The sequence below is a fragment of the Danio rerio genome, chromosome 20, assembly GCF_049306965.1.
Source record: "Danio rerio strain Tuebingen ecotype United States chromosome 20, GRCz12tu, whole genome shotgun sequence".
Lineage (NCBI taxonomy): Eukaryota > Metazoa > Chordata > Actinopteri > Cypriniformes > Danionidae > Danio > Danio rerio.
In genome coordinates this window covers 49,657,510-49,680,357 of record NC_133195.1, presented here as the reverse complement: position 1 = coordinate 49,680,357, position 22,848 = coordinate 49,657,510, and the positions used below count along the sequence as shown (strand labels likewise).

At 37.2% G+C, this 22,848-nt stretch overlaps 2 protein-coding genes across 5 annotated transcripts in view; both read right to left on the bottom strand.

Moving 5' to 3' along the window:
• flvcr2b (FLVCR choline and putative heme transporter 2b) overlaps positions 1-14,823 on the bottom strand; it is a 37,691-nt gene extending 22,868 nt beyond the window's left edge. For 3 of the 4 annotated variants that reach the window (XR_012396099.1, XM_021473380.3, XM_021473381.3), the window contains exons 1-4: positions 14,014-14,823; positions 9,695-9,836; positions 4,195-4,335; positions 1,490-1,557 (exon numbers count right to left, since the gene is read on the bottom strand). Coding sequence is in view for 2 of the 4 variants with exons in the window: in XM_021473380.3 (XP_021329055.2) it covers positions 1,490-1,557; positions 4,195-4,335; positions 9,695-9,836; positions 14,014-14,592 (930 nt within the window). In the remaining 2 variants the exon portion in view is untranslated. Of the gene's footprint in view, positions 1-902; positions 1,558-4,194; positions 4,336-9,694; positions 9,837-14,013 lie in introns of all 4 variants that reach the window. The other variant, XR_012396100.1, reaches the window with a different exon arrangement.
• A 6,381-nt stretch (positions 14,824-21,204) lies between these two features.
• taar14b (trace amine associated receptor 14b) lies at positions 21,205-22,191 on the bottom strand. The gene has a single exon (NM_001082884.1). It carries the CDS (start codon positions 22,189-22,191, stop codon positions 21,205-21,207), a length of 987 nt encoding a protein of 328 aa, NP_001076353.1.
• Positions 22,192-22,848: the final 657 nt, after the last annotated feature.

Genomic DNA, 22,848 nt, shown 5'->3' with positions numbered 1-22,848 from the left:
TGGTTGTCCGTGAAAATCCAAGTAGATCAGCAGTTTCTAAAATATTCAGACCAGCCTGTCCTGCACCAACAATCATGCCAGGTTCAAAGTGACTTAAATCACCTTTCTTCCCCATTCTGATGCTCAGTTTGAACTGCAGCAGATCGTCTTGACCATGTCTACATGCCTAAATACACTGAGTTGCTGCCATGTGATTGGCTGAACAGAAATTTGCGTGAACAAGCAGTTGGACAGGTGTAGCTAATAAAGTGGCCGGTGAGAGTATATTAGTATGCTGCTTCTCTGCTTGTGGAAACAGTCGTTTGGGCTTTGGTGCTTTGGTTCATCATATGGCTTTCTCATTACCACCTGCTCATGCTTGTTTTAGTCTGTGTAATAAAGTTAAGTTGTGCAGATTTTAGTACTTCAAAGCATTCTTGTATGACAAAAAAAGATGAATTACAGCATTTTTTTTACCATAAATTGTATGTTTTTAATACAGTGTAGGTAATGATCAGCGTTGGTTAATATATTTCTGAAAGGTTATTGATTACATCATTATAATATTTAAATTAGTCTCCTAATTACTGTTTAAAAAGTACGAAATACTTCATACGTTTAATAATTTTCCTTCGGCTTAGTCTCTATTTCAGAGGTCGCCACAGCAGAATGAACCGCCAACTATTTCGGCATATGTTTTATGCAGCGGATGTCCTTCCAGCCACAACCCAGTAATGGGGAAACCCTCAAACACACTCACATTCAAACACACTCATTCACTACAACCAGTTTTAGTTTATTATTAGTGCATGTCTTTGGACTGTGGGGGAAACCGAAGCACCTGGAGGAAACCCACGCCAGCACAGGAAGAAATTACAAACTCCCCTAAATTCAGAGAAACCAGAGGAAAACCATGGGTTTACTGTAGTACCAGTAACTGCACCATGGTATAGTTGCAGGAATGGGAGACTGCACTTTCAGCTGTTTATTTTTGCAGACATATTAAGTCTTTTTCAAGAAGTAACGGAGTGTGATGACAACTGTTATTAAGCAATTTGCTGTGTATATTTAGGCTAGTGTTTTATTGTTTGTAAATATTTATTTTTGGCCTTAGTGCCTTTATTAGATAGATTAGACAGTAATTAGTAATTAGACAGAAATCGAAATGGGATAGAGAGGGGAGTGGGGTTGGGAAACGTCCTCGAGCCGAGATTCAAACTCGGGGAGCCCTGAAATGCTACCGCACCATATGTTAGTGTGCTAACCACTAGGCTATTGCGCTGACCAGGTTAGTGTTTTTATAGTTACATTTCAACATGCTTATGAGGTTGTAAACGCATGGCATTACCTAAGATTTTAATGATCTTTAGGTGTATTGTTTAAAAAACAAACACCATTATTCCTAATCACAGTCATAAATCACTGAAATCCCTTCAGTTATTGTGTAAATTCGGTGCAGGTCAAGAGCTCTCATAATTGGCCGGATAGCTGATGAGTGGGAGGGACTTACAGGATAGTGTTCAATGATCATCCGGTTGAGAAGTGTACTGACAGCATAGAAACAGCCAACATTCAGCCCTGAGGAAACACAGAAGAGTTCAGAACTATTGAAAGTGTTTAAAATAAAAGACTTGATCTGATGTACATCTGCTAAGCACTGAGCGTCGTGATATTTCTGAAGCAGCTGTAAATATATAAAGAGCTTTGAATTCCAGCAGCATTATTTCTGTCAATGTTCAGCCAGGTTATATGCAGCTACAGGCTTGCCATGCCAGTTTTACACAGGTGTCTGTGTGTGCAGAGATGGACCATAAAGTTAGGTAATATAGTTCATGCTGGCTGTGAAAAAAAGCAATCGAGCAGTTTTTCTGTTTAAAATAGACTTTAACTTTTTTTGGAGGTGATATATGGTAATTGTTTATTGACATTGGCGCCTGCATCTATAACTAAAATGCATGTCATATATATAGTACCATGCATATATATAGTACCATGCAAAACTTGAAATGTTCTTTTTAAAGTCTATTTTTGTCTATGAACAGAAAAGATATTTTATTAGAAACAAAAACAGATGGGTTGTTATCGTAGACTCTTATTGCACGGTTAAAAAAAAAAATGCCGTTAATCTATTTTCAAAGTTGGGTTGGGAGCTGGGTCTATTCTACGCAAGTTATGATGACTTTCACCTTGACATTTTAGCGCGGATGTATACCTGGCCGGTGAGCCGTCTGACAAAAAAGTGCCCATCTGAATCATATCAGCAGGATAACGTCACCTGAGTGTAACTGCAGTTTGGCAGTTTTACTTTAACACATGAACATTTCATTCATCGGCCGCGACAAACTGGGATATTAGTCAAATAAGGAGTAAGGATTGGTGAGAGTGTTATGGAATTTAATAACGCACGCCAACTGGAAAGAAAAAAAAACTTCTGCGTTTCGCGATGTGAGTGTGTGTGTGTGTATGTGTGTGTGTGTGTGTGCAGTCTTTTACTGACGGCCGCGTGTGTGGATCTTGTTGAAAAAACATGGCGAAAAGTCCTACATGACGGTGTTTACTAATCGCGGTGTTTACATCAATATTGGCACTAATATCCATACTCCACATGTCTTAATTCCATTTCTGTTTTGTTCAGTCATGACTTTAGTCGGATTAAGATAATCAAAAAATTGCTGTTTCGAGCTTATCAAGGCTTACAGTTCAAAATCATGTTGAACTGAATTAACAGTGAGTAGACACAAGTACATCTTATTGGACATCATTTATTTTCATCACCAATTATCATAGTAGAACAGTTTCTCAAGCAGTTTGTGATGCATTTTGGAAACAGGAGATCAGCCCCTGGTCTAATGCGCCACCTGGCTTGAGAAACCCGTTCTCAAAGATTTATTATTTGGGTAGCACACATATTCTGAATGCCTTCGGCAGAATTAAAATGAGCCATTTTAATCTGGATTAATCTAGATTGATTCCGAGATGAAAAAAATTTATGTATGCACACCTATTATATATATATATATATATATATATATATATATATATATATATATATATATATATATATATATATATATATATATATATATAATAGGTGTGCATACATAAATTTTTTTCATCTCGGAATCAGATATATATATTCACTTTTAATACAGTTAAAGCATGCTATTATAAATTCAAATGTCCTAATTGCAAATGTGTAGTATAGTATGTGTATGAAAAACCTAAACATATACACATATATTTAAATATTTAACAGATCAAATGCACAGCAATTTATTTAATTATATTGCCCAGTAAATATTGCACCTCATGACAATAACTGTAATAAACAGCTTATTTCAGTAGCAGGAAAATTGTGTTTAATAAGCTAGTTTTAGTAGCTTGTTCAAAACACAACATCCAAGTATGAGCAAGATTAAAACACTGATGCTTACATTAGCAAAAACCACTATTGAAATGTGCTGAGGTACAATAGTCAGCATTAGGAGCTGCTGTGGCTCTTCATGTAAAAATAAATATACAGTTGAAGTCAGAATAATTTGCCCTCCTGTGAATATTTTTTCCCAATTGATGTTTAACAGAGCAAGGATTTTTAAAAAGCATTTCCTATAATATTTTTCCTTCTGGAGAAAGTCTTATTTGTTTTATTTCGGCAAGAATGAAAGCAGTTTTTAGTATTTTTCAAACCATTTTAAGGTCAATAGTATTAGCCCATTTAAGCTATATATTTTTCCATTGTTCACAAAACAAACCATCATTATACAATAACTTGCCTAATTACCCTAACTTGCCTACTTAACCTAATGTCACTTTAATACTTTAACACTAGTATCTTAAAGAATATCTAGAAAAATATTATTTACTGTCATCATGGCAAAGATATAAGAAATTAGTTATCAGAAATGACTTATTAAAACTATTCTGATTAGAAATGTGTTGGAAAAAATCTACTTTCCGTTACACAGAAATTAGGGAAAAATACACAGGGGGCTAATAATCTACCACACAGGGCCGTTTCTAGACTTTTTGGTCACCGTAGGCGAGATTACCCAACCCAACTGAAGCTTACATTAGCAAAAACCCACTGACTACTGAACTATTCATGCTCATGTTCTCAGTAACAAACTAAGACTGTGTGTTTAAACGGGAGCAAGCATAATGAAGCCCAGTTTGTGGTGCTGAATGGCTCTGTTGTGTTGAGGGAGAGACGTTCACCGTAAGTGATGACGAGGAGGATAAAGGCTTTGTTGCGTAGCAGTCTGAGGATGGAGGCCGTGTACGAGTAGCTCTCTGGAGAAATGCGTCGAGCAGCAGCCTGAGCGAGAGTGGGAGGAATCTCCGGACGCTCCTGAAACACTGAAATAAATAGACAAACATAAGGAAGTCAAAAACCTCACATGGAAATCTTCATTTAAATACAGAAGATCAGCTTCATTTTGTAAATGGACACTTAACTATTATCAATTATTATCATTAAGCATTAATAACCTTTATAATTTCTAGATAAATTGTTGTATTTATATTCTACAAATAGTTAACTATGAATAATTATAAACTGCTGATATTAAAAAGTATGAAATATTATATGACATTTTTACATGTTAACTGTAAATAAAAAATATATATATTATATTTAAAACTACTCATATTTATATTTTATATGTACATTTGGCAAACAGTGAAAAACAAAGAAGCAAATAACAAAAATATTAAATCTTAAAGTTAAAATAAAGCCTAAAAATATAAGCAAATACATGATATGAAATAAAAACGAATATCTATATATGAGATATATGCACATACACACAACAGTTCTGTCTGATTGGCTGATAGCCATGGGATATTCTACAATAACAGCACTCATATAGCCTCTTCACCCTTGTGGATTACTACGCCCACATAGAGTGACAGCAGATCAAAAAACTCACAACAGTTTGACAAATATTGCAGCTGTTGGACAACAAAATGTATTATTTAGGCTTTTTTTAAGTCAAGAATGTAGTTGTTTAGATTGCAACTATGAGGTTTATTTGTAAGGGTAGTGCCTATTTTAAATATTTATCACTTCAGAGATTCAGCATTTCGGCGGCCATCAGCCTATCATTGAGCAGAGCAAAGAGGGTTGACGTTCCGCCACAAGATAGCGACAGACACTGTATGATAAGTGCTTAGGGGAGGAAAAACTCAGCGTAAATTTCTAACCACAGCTGAACAGATCATTATAAAACAGGTAAGTGACATTCTAAGTCGATCTCTCTCTTTTGTATGTTGTAGTGCTGTATTTATAACACAGTAATCTGGTAGTGTTTGCTTTGCTTTGGCTTTTTTGGGGTTAATTATTGTGATCTCCTGATTGCAACAAAGAAATACTGGGAAATCTCTGTAGACTGATGGCATTTTATGCAGTTCAGCTTTATAATCTTAAAATGTGAGCAAAATCACCTGTTTTGTCATCACTTTAGACATTATGCTAGAGAATCATTCAGATACTAGCTACGAGATATGAGACTCTTTGTTTATTTTATTCTTTATATACTCGATTATGTCGTCGAATTGTTGTAAAAACGCAATATCACACTCGTAGCAGTGTGACATGGCTGTATATTGTCACTAGTGGGAGCGCCTCCTGCCAGTGCCGATATACAGCCATATCACACAGCTACTCGAGCAATATTGCATTGCTCACACACACACACACACACACACACACACACACACATATATACACACACACACACATATATATATATATATATATATATACACACACACACACACACACACACACACATACATACACACACACACACATATATATATATATATATATATATATATAAATTAAATAATAAAAATAAATACATAAAAAATACATAAAGAACAGACAATATTATATGACAAGACTGATTAATAAAAAAAGACAAAAAGGTGCTACAAAAAATAGTTAGCAAAATTATGACAAAATGCATGATTGACTTACATGTACATTTACATCCCAGAATGCACAGGAGGAAAAGCATTAAAGATAATAAGGTTTCGACACATATATATTAGGTTTAATAATTTAAATATCTGAAATTCAAGAAAAACATTTGAAAAAAATTAACTCATTTATTCAATCATTTTACTTCAGCTTAGTTCTTTTATTCATCAGAGGTCACCACAGCGCAATGAACCACCAACTTATCCATCATATTTTACACAATGGATGCCCTTCCAGCTGCACCCCAGTACTAGGAAACATCCATACACACCTATTTACACATATACACTACAGTCAATTTAGTTTATTCAATTCACCTATAGCGCATGTCATTGGACTGTGGGGGAAACTGGAGCAAAATAAATTCAAGTGAACCTTTTTTTGGTTTTTAAAACAATTTCCAGTTTGTCAGTGTGTTGAAGTCCCAGTATTTGGTGCATATGGGTGGAAGTGTGCATGAATTCACCTTGTTATTACATCTGGAGATGTTTGTGTTTGAGTAAAAAATTAGCGGTTGTCCTCAAAACTGCAGGTTACTGAACTCTGTGTTATTTGCTTGATCAAACGTACACTAGATATTAAAAACTCCACAGCAGGATTGGAGCTTAAAAAACACCACAGTCTGCTGTTCTTGTCCTTTACTAAAAAAAAAAAAAAAGTGTACAACATACCAGCAAAACAAGTCATTTTTAAAGAAATTAAGAGAACCGTTCAATCAAAAATGCATTCATGAATCATAATTTAACTTATCATCCTATTTCTGGATGGAGTTATAACTTATAGGGAACACAAAAACCAATATTTAGCCAAAATAAATTGTGTTACACCTCACAAAATTATATACAGATAGGTTAAAATATTACAAAAAAGCATCACAAAAGTACAATTTATTACAATTTAAAAGACAAGGCATATAGCACAATTCATTAATTAAATTTCCTTCGGCTTACTCTCTAATTTATCAGGGCCAATTACTGCCAATTATTCCAGCATATGTTTTATGCAGCATATGCCCTTCCAGCCGCAACCCAGTACTGGGAAACACCCATATACATACATTCTCACACACACACACACACCAATTCACCTATAGCGAATGTCTTTGGACTGTGGGGGAAACTTGAGCACTTGTAGGAAACCCACACCAACACGGGGAGAACATGCAAACTCATACAGAAACTCAAACTCAATAGAAACTTCAACTGACTCAGCTGGGGCTCGAATTAGCGACCTTCTTGCTGTGAGGTGACTGGGCTTACCACTAAGCCATCATGCCGCTCCTTATAGCACAATTATTTGTTTATTTATTTATTTGTTTTAAAAAGGTAGTTTTTTGTACAAATTTTCTTTAGAGAAATTAAAATGGCTCACGATTGTCATCATTTCTCCTATCATCTATACATAGTTGTTCAACTTTAGACAGACATCTTTTATTGTAAGAAGTTGAGAACAGAACTGAATGCACGTGAGTGTTGCTCAAAATCTGGGTTTTGAGATCATATCAGACGTCGGTTGAAAGTGAAAGTAGAAAAAACATGTCATTTCCCCTTCTGTCATTTGTGCTAAAGGTCAGATAATCATCAGATGATCATCAGCACTTCCATGTCTACAAACTTAGTCTTATTTCTTGTTCATACTGGAAGAATAACTGATTAAGACACATTCAAAAAATCTTGTAGCAGAACAATAACATGTACTAATATGACAAAGATCACCTGGGGTGAGTTTGAGCTTCTGCTATAGTAGCATCACACACGTGTCTGGCATGAACTCAGTTACATACAGTGCCTCCAGAAAGTATTCATATCGGTTCACTTTTTCCACATTATTTTTGTGTTACAGCCTTATTAAAAATGGATTCAATTAATTTTTTTCCTCAAAATTCTACACACAACACCCCATAATGACAATGTGAAAAAAAAAAAAAATCTGATGTACAAAAGTATTCACAGTCGTTGCTCAATACTTTGTTGATGCACCTTTGCCAGCAATTACAGCCTCAAGTCTTTTTGAATATGATGCCACAAGCTTGGCACATCTGTTTTCAGGAATTTTTGCCCATTCCTCTTTGCAGGACCTCTCAAGCTCTATCAGGTGGGATGGGAAGAGACAATGTACAGTCATTTTCAGATCTCTCCAGAGATGTTCAATAGGATTTAGATCTGGGCTCCGACTGGGCCACTCACCAAGTTGCTGTGAAGCCACTCCATTGATATTTTGGCGGTGTGCTTTGGGTCATTGTCCTGCTGGAAGATAAACCATCGCCCCAGTCTGAGGTCAAGAGCACTCTAAAGCAGGTTTTCATTCAGGATTTCTCTGTACATTGCTGCATTCATCTTTCCCTCCATCCTAACTAGTCTTCCATATCCTGCTGCTGAAAAACATCCCCACAGCATGATGCTGTCACCACCATGCTTTACTATGAGGATGGTGTTAGCCTGGTGATGAGTGGTGCCTGGTTTTCTACAAACTTAACGCCTGGCATTCACTCTAAAGAGTTCAATTTTAGTCTCATCAGACCAGAAAATTTGGTTTCTTATGGTCTGAGAGTCCTTCAGATGCCTTTTGGTAAATTACAGGCGGGGAGTGGCTTCTTTCTGAACACTCTACCATACAGGCCTGATTGGTGAATTGCTGCACAGATGGTTGTACTTCTGTAAGGTTCTCCTCTCTTCACAGAAGAACGCTGGAACTTAGACAGAGTGACCATCCACTTATTAATCACCTCACTGACTAAGGCTCTTCTCCCCCCGATCACTCAGCTTAGATGGCCGGCCAGCTCTAGGAAGAGTCCTGGTAGTTCCAAACATCTTCCACTCACGGATGATGGAGGCCACTGTGCTCATTGGAACTTTCAGAGCAGCAGAAATGTTTCTGTAACCTTCCCCAGCCTTGTGCCTCGAGACAATCCTGTCTCGGAGGTCCACAGACAGCTCCTTTGTCTTCATGCTTGGTGGGCCTTTTCAAATCAGGTCCAATCAATTTAATTTACCACAGGTGAACTCCAACTAAGCTGCTGAAACATTTTCAGAATGATCAGTGGAAACAGAATGTAGCTGAGCTTAGTTTAGAGCTTCACAGCAAAGGCTGTCAATACTTCTGTACATGTGATTTTTCAGGTTTTTTCATTTTTAATAAATTTGCAACATTTTCAAAAACTCTTTTTTCACATTGTCATTATGTTGTATTGTGTGTAGAATTTTGAGGAAACAAATTAATTTAATCCATTTTGAAATAAGGCTGAAACAAAAAAAAATGTGGAAAAGGCGAAGAGCCATTAATACTTTCCAGATTTTAGTGTTATACTCAGAGCAAACAAGTATAATTGCTCACAATGGTGTTGGCTACTTGCAACGTATGTGCCATGGGGTATTGCAATCAGTTGATGCAGAACTTAAAATTGGACTTTAGACATAAGAATGTGGCTAGCAAAGTAAACATTGTAAATGTTGATTTTACACAGACTTTGTTTGATCAAAGCACGTTCATGCTTATTTACAATAAACATTTCTTGTGTCTTATTTGTCACATTTATTCTACACTGACATATTTTAAAATAATTTGGGATTGTCTTCTCTATAAAGAGCAAACATGATAGTTTAGCTTAAATTAAAACATCTTATAAGACAAAATAAGTAAGTTGTATGTGTTGGAGGAGCCTTCATTTCTGAAACATGGATCCATATGTTTTGGAATAGATCATTAACATGACATCATAAACAATGCACTTACCAATGACAACCAGCACGAACAGGAATGTGGCCACACCTGCGGTGATGTAGAACATGACTCTGATATGAGCCGCCAGCTCATCCAGATCGTCCACATTGGGAACAAGTATGGGTGGAACGAGGAAGCCAATGGCGATGCCCAACTGAAAGCAAAACAAACATCTATAATGAGAAAGTACAGTACAATACCTGACAAAAGTCTTGTCGCCTATCCAAGTTTTAGAAACAGCAAATAATGACTTGACTTCTAGTTGATCATTTGGTATCAGAAGTGGCCTATATGAAAGGCAAAGGCCTCTAGATTACGCTAATTTCACCAAAATAAAATATGATCATGCCTTGATTTTTAATTCTTTCATCAGGACAGTAAGGTCTGACTTTGCTTAGGCAAAAGTCTTGTAACGTAACAGAAATAATGTCCAGTATAGAATATAAAGTCATGCTGCAGTGGAAAAATAATAATATTGTGTGACTCCCATGAGCTTGGAGGACTACATCCATACATCTCTGCAATGACTCAAATCCCTTATTAATCAAGCCATCTGGAATGGCAAAGAAAGCGTTCTTGCAGGACTCCTAGAGTTCATTAGGATTCTTTGGATTCATCTTCAATGCCTCTTTCATCTTACCCCAGACATGCTCAATAATGTTCATATCTGGTGACTGGGCTGGCCAATTCTGAAGCACCTTGACCTTCTTTGCTTTCAGGAACTTTGATGTGGAGGCTGAAGTATGAGAAGGAGCGCTATCCTGCTGAAGAATTTGCCATCTTTTGTGGTTTGTAATGTAATGGGCAGCACAAATGTCTTAATACCTCAGGCTGTTGATGTTGCCGTCCACTCTGCAGATCACTCGCACACCCCCATACTGAATGCAACCCCAAACCATGATTATTCCTTCACTAACTTCACAGATTTCTGTGAAATTCTTGGGTCCGTGCGGGTTCTAGTAGGTCTTCTGCAGTATTTGTGATGATTGCCACTTCTGACACTTTTCCAAATGATCAACTAGAAGTCAAGTTATTATTTGTTGCTCTTACAACTGAGATCGATGACAAGATTTTGTCAGGTTGTGTATATGGCATTCAGTCAAAGCTAAAATGAATCAGACACCATCAACATTTCTCACATTATAACAGTTTATTCATAATAATTAACGAAATGTTAACATTATCTAGTTAATGTCAGACTTTCTGATTGAAACTATGCTGAATGAAACAAATTACAATAAACCAGGTTTGCATGAACCTGTTAACCAGGTTCATGCAAACCTGAACTATTTTCCCAGACTTGCTGCACCTGTTGGTTTTTAGCCGACTCGATGAATCATTTTTGGGTATAATATGTCACTGTTTACTTTTTATTGCTATCTTCACTTTTATAGTGTCCTACACCCACTAGTACAAATATAAACCATATATTTGAATAACTGAATTACCTTTTGTTTTTACTGTACACACTCAACACGCAAATAAAACACTCCTAACAACGCAGATTTTTTTTAAACACAGTTTAAGCACAGGTACCAGTGCTTTTAAAATTGCATTTGCTTTGTCTCAATCCACTACCTGCTTTGTCTGATATTATTTGGTTTGTGTGAATACAAATTGGGAAACAAGCATGGGTTGTGTTCCACTTAACAACGGGACAACTGCAAAGCATTTGGGTGGCTCCACATTAAAACATCCCTACTATTTAGTTATCAACAACACTGTTTTGGTTAAAAACAGGGGTTTATAAATGAACCCATAGAATAGATCTCGTTCTGTAAGAATCGATCTGTGAAATCTGTAAACAAACATTCTCAAAATTCACCAATAACTTCAAGATTTAAGACTTTTTTTTTTTGGCTTAGCCCTTTTATTAATCATGGGCCACCACAGCGGAATGAACCGCCAACTTACCCAGCATATGTTTTATGCAGGGAATGTTCTTCCAGCCGCAACCCAGCACTGAGAAACACACATACACTCTTGCATTCACACTCATACACTACGCCAATTTAGCTTGATCAATTCACCTACATCGCATGAACTGTGGGGGAAACCGGAGCACCCAGAGTTATTATTAATTCAAAATATTATTTAATAATAAATAGAAAAAAGCTGGGATATGAGTTGATATACCAATACAACGATAAGCGTATGTAGGGCTGGGCTGATAAACAATATTATATCAAATCGCAATAAAATTTATATCAATAACAATCATAAGCATTGGACTTTTTGGTCTATATTGAACTAAGAGCCAATCACACAGCAGAAATGTGCAACAATGGGGATCTAAACATGTGTTGATATTCGAGATGTACCAAATGTTGGCCACTGAAAATAGGTTATGCTCTCTTTAATGGACTCTATAATTTGTGGCTTCAGTTATTGTTGGGATACTCGTTTAAATCTGGAGGAATTAACAACAGATATTGAAATATATACTATTGTCCAATATTGACGAGACCACATTTTTGCCATATCATTCAGCCCTAAGTGTATGTATAAACAGGTAGATTTTTCCTCTGTGTGTACAAATATGAAATAATCTGTGCAATTATTAATTACATCTTGCTATGGTTCAATCATATTTCAAAATTGAGCATTTTTACGTTTATAAAAATATCCTAATCAGCAAAATACATAACTCTAAAGTGTTCTAAAGCTTTTTTTCGATATTTAAATGAAAGACAACTTTTACTTGAACTCTCAATTTAACGCAAACATGAGCTCATCCAATGAGGATAGAGTGGGGGTGGGGCTATCTGTTTGCTGACCAATAGCATTCTGTACAAGGTGTGTCAGCCTTCATATCTGTGTGATAAGTGTCATTTTGTTTCCCTAATTGCCATTAGTGTCGCATAAATTGTAGTATAATTGTTCAGTACAGTTAAATATTCCGTGAAGTGCTTTAAAATGTGCATTTTTATTCAATGTTTGGCATAACCTCATCTGAAAATTAGAGAAGGCCCTCCCCTTTAAAAAAAAACAGCCAATAGTGTTTGGTTTCATTACAGCTCTGTCAGTAGCTACATTTCCATCCACTACGCATTTTGGATACACGCATAAAAAAAAATTGTGTGATTTAATCCCAATATGCACATAAATGAAAATGCGCATTAAAAAACGATGTGATTAACTGAGTAGGATAAACTTTTTATTTGATAAGAAAAAATGCAATGAACTTTGATGGAAACACTTTTAACGAACAAATTCCAGTATGCGCATTAAAAAAGGTCATGTGGCTTCGTTACAATAGATTATTTGATGATAAAAATGTGTGTGAATAGACAAACCAGGGGGCTGACCACATTGTAAAACATCTGAAATGTTGTTTTGGTCTTTCTAAAACGTCATAACCATTTCAGTATTAGGCTGTGGTCACACTAAAGTTTGTGCGTGCGAAATTCTGTTGTACGGTGCTGCGAAAAGGGGCGAGATTAAATAAGATGATTAGACATTTTAAAAAGCGAGTGACTGCTCCATATTTTAAAATTCCTCCCAGAGAGGTCATGTTTTGATCCTCGATTGGACTCACGCAGTCAAGTGATGCGATTTTGCAGGTCAGCGTTCACCAAACTTTGCACCGCAGTGAACTGTTTCCGTTCTGGCGCATTCGCGTGCGTATGTATGGAAGCCTGTGGGGAGAAAAATGCAGTGTGACCGCAGCTTTAGTGTTATTATTTTATTAATTACCTCCAGAATGGTCAAGAGCATCTGTACTTCACGTCTCACGCGTTTACACATCACCAAGCATTTACTGCATGTCAGCATCATCTTCTGAGGTGCAAGTAATTTATTAAATAAGGAAAAGATTCACGCAACTTCTCCTAACACAGCAAATTTCATTTTTACTGTTGATATTTGCCTCCAGTTAGTCATGATGACAATGATTTCGTTTTATTTTGACTCGTTGAATGGAAATCTGCACATATTTTATACGATTCCTGTTTAGCGCATAAAGTTAATGCACATTTTTGTATGGAAACAGCTCATAATGAGGGTGGTTGAGCTCAAGCGCAACAAATGAAAATCAAATGAGGAGTTTGGAAGGGGGAGGGGCATGTCTAGAGAGCATTTGATTGGTCAAAAGATTTGATGAGAAACTGATGTATGAGGTGACGTCAAAAATCGTTAGACGATTTATGCAAATGACCAACTGCAATCTTTGGATGTTTAATAATTTTTGTATCTTCTAAACGAGAATTTTGTCACTGTTTTGGAGCACTCTTGCTAATAGATATCTTTGAAACTAACATAATTACACCTAAAATGTTTTATTTTACTTCCAGGGGAGCTTTAAATTGACAAAACTATTGCTATAATCTTACCTGATTTCCGAAGACTCCAATGGAGCACGCTGTGGACACCTCATCCGACCCGAACCACACCGATGCGATCCGCGAGGGCATCCCCAATATAAACACCTGAGCAACGGAGCACGTGAACTGACCGAGAAATGTCACCGGGAAAAGGTCCGGTCTGGCGCTGGCCACCTTGATCCACGTGCCCGCGCAATTCAGAGCCGCGGCCACGAGCGCGATGACCCTCAGACCCTTTTTATCCAGTAGCCACGAAACGGGGAAAATGAGCGGAATGTATGTCAACATGTAAATCATGGACATCCAGTCTATGGTGAAAGAGTCCACGCCGTAGAAGCGCATGAAGATGTTGTTGATGATTCCGTACTGAATCCATTGATAGGAGTTGCAGAGCGAATATGAGCTGAATAAACACACTATGACCCATCTCTTTTTATACAAACGCGTTTCTGGCGTTGTGTAGCGATGTTCAAAATTCACCTCAGCATCAGTTTTTGAGTAATATGTATTGTCATTCACCTCTCCGTCCACTGACTTCGACTCATCGCCCATTTTCACCCGGTTTATGTCGTTAAAACGAGTGTCCATTCATTCATAATGAATCCCAAATGTCATGTTGAGGAGCCTGTCAGTCAATCTAGAGGAACTCACTGAACAACATGTCAAACTATGTTATAAATAAATACTAACTTTTAAATAAATATCATATAAAAACGTTTGAGTTTAAACACCAGTTAATAAACTTGCCATTTTAATATGACAGATTTGCTGCTTAGTTTCAATAAAGCGTCCGGCTCCCGCAGCAGAGACTCCTCAAACACCCGTTAAAAGTTTCGCCACCGTGATGAAGCTCCAGTGGAGAAATAAACGACTAGAGGAGAAATCACACAAACTATCTGTACTCAGAAATGGGCGTACTTTAACTGTAAAACTGTTGTCAGTCATGTGACACTCTCGAGCTCGTGTGCAGCACATGTTGTGAAAAATTAAGCCACACAAACATTTTGCGCGCCCCCTGGTGGCTGAATCCTGAATCTCATTTGCACTATGCCTATTCTAGTGTTGCCAGATTGGGCGATTTTGCGGGTAAAAATTATATAGGCGGTCAGTGAAAATGTGGTTTTCAGCGGGATTTGTATTGTTTTTGGGCTGAAATTAGATAGTTACATCTGGCAACCAGTGTTGGGAGTAACGAAATACAACTACTCACGTTACTGTAATTAAGTACCTTTTTAGGGTAATTGTACTTTCATGAGTAGAATTTTAAGCCTGTAATTTTACTTGTACTTAAGTACAAATTAAGCTGAGTGATCTACTTCGTTACTTTTAAAATCACAATTAGTTACTGTAAATAAAATAATATTTCAACCACGCACTGACCAGCATTTCGGTAGCCAATAAAAAAGCTCATCTTACCAGACCTATGAAAAGACTGGTACATTATTTGAACCGAAAAACAAGTTCAGGCTGCAGCAGATTTACGTGAGCTGACTGTCATCATCAGTCCCAAAGTTATCAATTGACATATGGACATTTAAGACAGAAGAAATGAGGAAGAAATAGCAGAGGATGAGTGCCCAGGGCCACACCCGGAGGAGCTGTTCAACTACAGGTACATAGGGAAGAACTGACTATTGTTTTTTCTACTTATTTGAAATGCGGTCTTTATAGCACTTTATATTAGGTTAATACCCGTTTCTCCAAAGCAGTGCAGTAAGAAGGTTTAATGTGAAGTACACATATACAGGGGCGGACTGGGACAAAAATTCAGCCCTGGCACTGTAGCCACACCAGCCCACATTACCACACCGACACAGCCCCCCACCCACAGACACGCACATTCACTATTTAGTCTACATATGGTGAAATAATATGACATTCTTGCCAGATTTTGATTATGTATGGGTAACCTCAGATTGGGTCGGCCCATCTTAAAATCCAGGTGGCAGTTGCCGATTGGGCCAAATGCTTAACATTTATTATTATTATTTTTATTATTATTATTATTATCATCATAATATCACATCTAGCAAGAGATAAAAGCTGTCTGCACTTAAAAACAATACATATTTAAAAAAAAAAACTGACCAGCCCAGATTTAAAAATTGGTCCGGCCCTTCTGGCATTTGCCAGAATTGCCAGATGGCCAGTCCGCCCCTGCACATATAGTATGGGATGACCTGTGTAAGAACTGACCATTGTTTTTTTTTCTACTTATTAGAAATTGGGTTCTTATATGACTTTATATTATGTTAATACCCCGTTTCTCCAAAACAGAGCAGCAAAAAGGTTTCATGTGAAGTACACATATATTATGGGATGTCCTGTATAAGAACTGACCAATGTTTCTTTCTACTTATTGGAAATGGGGTACATGTTTACATTTCATTCTTAGCCTTCAGTGTCCGCAGTTTAATTCACCATATTTAACTGTTCTTGCTGAAATCATTGCTGCAATCAAAACCGAGTGATGTGTATGATTCAGCATAGCGGGAACTTACCACTGAGGTAAAGTTGTTTTTATATTCGTACATTCGTTCATTATAACACTCATATTGTTTACTATGCTACTTTGAATATTCAGTCTGAAATCGCATTAAAGCATGACTTGAAAACAGCATTAGCACTAAATGACAATGAACAGTATTGTATTTTGATAGTCATATGATTGCACCATTCAGAATTTGCACATAATGCCTTTCCGAAATTATAATATTAAGGAGAAAGTCAGAATATAAAACCCAATTTACCTCAATGAATTTACCTGATATGAAATGAGAACTGCAGAGTAGAGCATTTTTTATTAGGTTGTCACTCCATTCAGCTACTTTTTAGCCAAAGTTGTGTGCAGTTGGCTTTAAAAGCAGTGTGGTGTACGGTAAAAGTTAAGGCCAGAGTCATGGTGACAGGCCAGATTGACTGTCAGGTGGTCTCTATATGGCCAGTCCGCCACTAAGTGTATGTGTGTGAATGAGTGTGTATGATTGTTGGCGACCCCTGATTAATAAAGGGACTAAGCCGAAAAGAAACCCTGCTGAAAAATCCAGCTTAAACCAGCCTAGGCTGGTTGGCTGGTTTTAGCTGATTGACCAGCCTGGTTTTAGAGGGGTTTTGGCCATTTCCAGGCTGGTTTCCAGCCATTTCCAGCCTGGTCTTAGCTGGTCAGGCTGGAAAATGACCAGCCAAATCCAGCTAAAACCAGCTTGACCTGCCTGGTTTAAGCTGGATATAACTGGTTTTGGCTGAACTCCCAGCTTGGGTAGGCTGGTCAAGCTGGTTTTAGCTGGTCATCTCCCAGCCTGACCAGCTAAGACCAGGCTGGAATGGCTGGAAACCAGCCTGGAAGTGGCCAAAACCCCTCTAAAACCAGTCTGGGCGACCAGCTAAAACCAGCCAACCAGCCTAGGCTGGTTTAAGCTGGATTTTTCAGCAGGGAAATGAATAAATTAGTTAAATATTTCAATATGATATACACCCCATCTTCTTTTTAAACTTACTTTTTTGTCCTTGTGTTCGTTCTGTACCACTGACTAACATTTGAACGACTGTTACATATGGCATCATGTTATACGAGTGTCAGTTCTGTGGGATTGGAGTCTCTGGTCCGTCGAGCGCCGCCTGGAGGAGAACTGCGTTAAACACATTTCTATGAAGCTGTAGTTTCTCCAACGTCTCCGTCAAGGGTCTGTGGAGGTTAAGGCAGAGATGGCGCCCTCTGGAGGTTGGAGTTTTTTTTTTTGGTAAGGGCTATCTATATAAATATATATATATTAAAATCTTTTTTGACAGTTTCAATCACGATTTAATTGAATAGAATTAAAATAATTATTGGAGAATTACATAACTCACATTTGGGATAGATAAAATGTATTGCCTATTTGGATGGAATTTTACATAAATGTCTTAAATGGAGGGAGACGCAGTGGTGCAGTAGGTAGTGCCTCACAGCAAGAAGTTTCTGTGTGGAGTTTGCATGTTCTCCCTTATTCGTGTGGATTTCCTCCGGGTGCTCCGGTTTCCCCCACAGTCCAAAGACATGCGGTACAGGTGAATTGAGTAGGCTAAATTGTCCGTAGTGTATGAGTGTGTGTGGATGTTTCCCAGAGATGGGTTGCGGCTGGAAGGGCATTGTGGCTGGAAGCACCCTGCGTAAAAACGTGCTGTGGCGATCCCAGATTAATAAAGGGACTAAGCCGATAAGAAAATGAATGAATGTCTAAAATGGAGTGGCATGATTTTTTTATTAACAATGAACAATAATTCATTCATTCATTCATTTTCCTTCAGCTCAGTTCCTCTATTCATCAGGGGTCGCCACAGCGGAATAAACCACTAACTTATCCAGCATATATTTTACGCAGCGGATGCTCTTCCAGCTGCAACCCAGTACTGGGAAACACCCATACACACTCATTCACACACATACACTACGGCCATTTTAGTTTATTCAATTCACCTGTAGCGCATGTCTTTGGACTGTGGGGGAAACCGGAGCACCCGGAAGAAACCTATGCCAACACGAGGAGAACATGCAAACTCCACATGCCCTTAGTTTGATCAGATGTGTTTAATTAGGGTTGGAACTAAACTGTGCAGAGCTGTGGCCCTCCAGGAACTGAGTTTGACACCTGTGTTTTACAGCATTGATGTTGTAATTGAAATATAATCAGTAAAATAGACTTAAACATTCATTTAGCTGTTCAAGCGTAAAACACAGTAAAAGACCTTTTAAACCCAAGTGCTGACAGGAGTAGCAGGCTAGCGCAGAAACACTGGGATAAAATACATTTCCATATTTTAAAGACACCGCAGGGAACAATGGAATTTAATTCAGTGCTTCTTGTCAGGTCTGAGACTCACTTTATATCTTATAAATATAAGGCAGTGAAGATCACTCATTAAAAGATAATCAGATCTAAAATGCTGCAGTTTTTAATGGCACTACAATCCACTATAAGCGCTTGACCTGGCTGATTGGAAATGAAAAGTCTGATATACCCTGTTAAAGGACTGGTGAAAGACTTTTTTGTTGTGAATGCTTGAACTGACAATGCATTAAGAACAGAAGATAAAGCAATAATAAAATAAATAAATTATATAATAGATTAAAATTATATTACAATGACATTCAAATATATATATATATATATAATAATATACATTCAAATATATATAAGGAAAGCGTCTCTTTTAAAAAAAAAGATATCTCTGTATAAAATTTTAGGAATAGTTTTTATTTATTTATTTATCCGGGTGCTTTTGTTTCCCCCACAGTCCGTAGACATACGCCATAGGTGAATTAAATAAACTAAACTGGCCATAGTGTATGAGTGTGAATGAGAGTGTATGGGTGTTTCTTAGTGCTGGGTTGCAGCTGAAAGGGCATCCGCTGTGTAAAACATAAGTTGGCAGTTCATTCCGCTGTGGCACCCCCTGATAAACACAGGGGCTAAGCCGAATGAAAGTAAATGATAATAAAAAGAATCCTTTAGACTGAAGGAATTTACATCATTGGCAGAATGAACCATTATGGGAACCTTTGTCTTACCCAAATGTCTTGGCTGTTGACTGGTGTTGTATGCACTTAAAAAAAAAAAAACATATTACTGCCTTAAATTGCTCAGCTGAGTTAAACAAAGTTGTACAATCTCAACTTACATTAGTCAAACCGACTAAAAATATTATGTAAAACCATATATAACAAGAACAATGTAATGTAATGTAATGTATATGTATATGTAACGAAATAAGTATATACCATGTTAATAGTTCAGTATTAAATCCTGCTTTAATGGGAGTGCAGTTCCTGCTAGTTCGCCGGTGGCGCTATTGCGCACAGAGTCTGTGTATAGACTGCAGCAGAGTTAGGGAGAACTGCTGTGGGTGAGTCGGGTTTGTGTTAGCTCCACACTAAAATATAAAAATATAATTTAAATGATTGATTGGATGCAGCTTTAAAAGTCTATCACACTTTATATACATTTATTGATCGACAGAGTGGGTTTTCTTGCCATATTTGTTTGATTTTGATACTTTTAATATAATTTTGATATTTTCCCCCATGTGCTTATACAGCAAGTGCTAATAGAGTTTTATATGTGTTTTAGATGTGGATGCTAAATTAAACCGTGTTGATCTCACTGTTACTGCTCTGTGTGCAGGTAATTTTCTATTATATTTTGTGTTAAGGTATTAAATGTGTGATATTAGTTACGCATTTTCTGTATTTTTATATTTCTGTCTTTGTTTTATATAATAATAATATAAGCTTTCAGTATAGACTGCAGCAGAGTTAGGGAGAACTGCTGTGGATGTGGATGCTAAATTAAACCGTGTTGATCTCACTGTTACTGCTCTGTGTGCAGGGCAAAATAAAATCCTCCTCATCCGAGTCCAGTGTGTGTGTATTGCTGAAGGGTGAATGAAGTGGGTTCGGGAGTGAAGTATAAAGGTCACATATATATACTAAGTAAATAATAAGTAAAACATTGCACCTTCATTACAGCATATATTAATACATGCAACAGTCTATTTAGTTTGAAGGAACCTTTATATCTATGTAAAATTTATGTAGACAATGCAGCACTAATAATGTGAGAGCATGTGTTTGGCCATGGACAGAAAAGAAGTAAAGACAACTATACATAAAGTATACAGATATTTGTTAAACTAATTTCCATGACCTTTCCAAAACTTTATGGGTTTTTCAGATTCTCCAAAACTTTTCCAGGCCTGGAAAATGCCATGTCAAAATTCCATGACTTTTCCAGGTTTTTCATGACCGTATGAACCCTGTGATATCAAGTCATGTGTGGTGTCTACTTAATTTATTGTTTATTTAAGCAGACATACTGTTTTAAATCATAGGATGCTATACACATTTACAACAAATTTATTTATACAAATATAATTTATTAACTTGATTTATAATGTAAACAATGGATCAGCTGCAATGGTTGTCTTTCAAAACTCACTTCATATTTGACCTGTTTTGCTTTTTACCATTTAGTTTGTTATATAAACTAAGATTGCATTCATGTGACATGAAGGAATTGAAAATATAAACAGTACACTGGGATAAAATGAAAACAATATATATGTTTTCATGCTAATGTTTAGTACTATATTGCAAAACATAATAATGCATGTATTATGAAAACAGGAAAACTGAAGGGAGTCGTTTATTTTTAATTGTGTGACTTACATCACATTCATCAGCGAGGAGTCTTTATGAAAGACTTTAAATGTGAAAATTAACTTTATGCTTTTTTGAAACCAGGAATAGAATAAAGCGTAAATGATGGGGTTAATGGTGGAGTTGAGGAAGAAAAATATCACAGCAACATCTCTGATTTGAAGTGTGTTTTCACTATTGTATGGTATCGCTAAAGCTGTAATATAATACGGCAGCAAACAGAGGAGAAACACAAAGACCAGAATCCCCAGCAGCATCGCAGCTTTTCTCTCTGATTTGTCGCTGATTTTGTTCTTAGAGGATTCTGTGCTGTTGTGAACCTGAAGGGCTCTTATAGCAGTCGCATGTTTCTTAGCAATGACAAATACATGAGTGTATAATATTATAATGAGTATACATGGCATTACAAACACAATCAGGAGATCAATAATTGATGAAATCCCATCTGTGATGGCAAAACACACTGCTGGACACACAACATCAGTGAAGTTTCCATTAACATACAGAAGAGTGAAGTTATAAATGAATGAAAACAACCAGTTTAGCAGAGTTGCTGTACAGACCACAGTCAGTGAGATTTTCTCAGAGTAAAAAAAGGGAAAACTCAAAGCCAAGAAGCGATCGACAGCTATTAAAGACACAGTGTGAACAGAAACACTTGTTGCCTGAAAATTCACAACTTTAAAAACCAAGCACATGACTGATCTAGATGTCCAGCATGATTCAATGACCAAAGACAAATGAAGTGGTATCACAAACACTCCAGTGAGAAAATCAGACGCAGCCAAAGAGAGGATGAGGATGTTGGCAGGTGTGTGGAGCTGCTTGAAGTGACTAACAGATATGATGACCAGCAGGTTTCCACACACGGTCAGAAGAGCCACAGCTGCTGCGGCCACATACAGAATCACATAGACAGATAAAGAAACAGATCTCTCTGGACACGAGTAGTCCTCGCACATATCAGTTTGGTTCACTGCTGTAAGATTCATTGTGAAGCATTGGGTGAGTATGGTTTCCTGCGACTTTCCTCATATGAAGTTTAATAGATGCAAAACAACAGATAAAGATTACTTAAGACACTACTGTAATGTGTCTTCACCAGCTGTGAACGGCTCGTCACTGAAACACATTCACTGTTAAAGATGTGCCACAGCTCACACTGCCTTTTATACACTCGACATGTTGACTCTTTCAGCAGCATCAGGGGAGAAGAACATTCAGCTGAGAGATCAACTTGTTTAGAAAGGTTTGAGATAATCTTAAAGTCTAATAACAAGTGGATTCATTTACAATATATCAAATAAAGTTGTCAATACTGTAATTCTGAGCTTCACGTATATACATCTCCTTGTTTAGTAATGACATGCAGAAAGCATCTCCACTTCACCCTGTGAGGCCACAGGAAACCATTTGTAAATGTCAGGAAAGGCTGTTAATAATGTTGTCAGGCTATACAGGTGGATGAGTGCAGGACTGCGTTCACAGAAACATACTTTCCATACTAATGTACACTATAGCAGCCCTAACAGTATGTCATTATTTTCATTACAAGCAATCTGTTAAAGCAGGCGGTTCATTCCGCTGTGGTGACCCCTCATGAATAAATGGACTAAGCCAAAGGAAAATGAATTAATCAGTCTGTTAAA

Excerpts from the sequence above, each read along its gene's own strand:
- taar14b (NM_001082884.1), bottom strand. The coding sequence starts at position 22,191 with ATGAATCTTACAGCAGTGAACCAAACTGATATGTGCGAGGACTACTCG.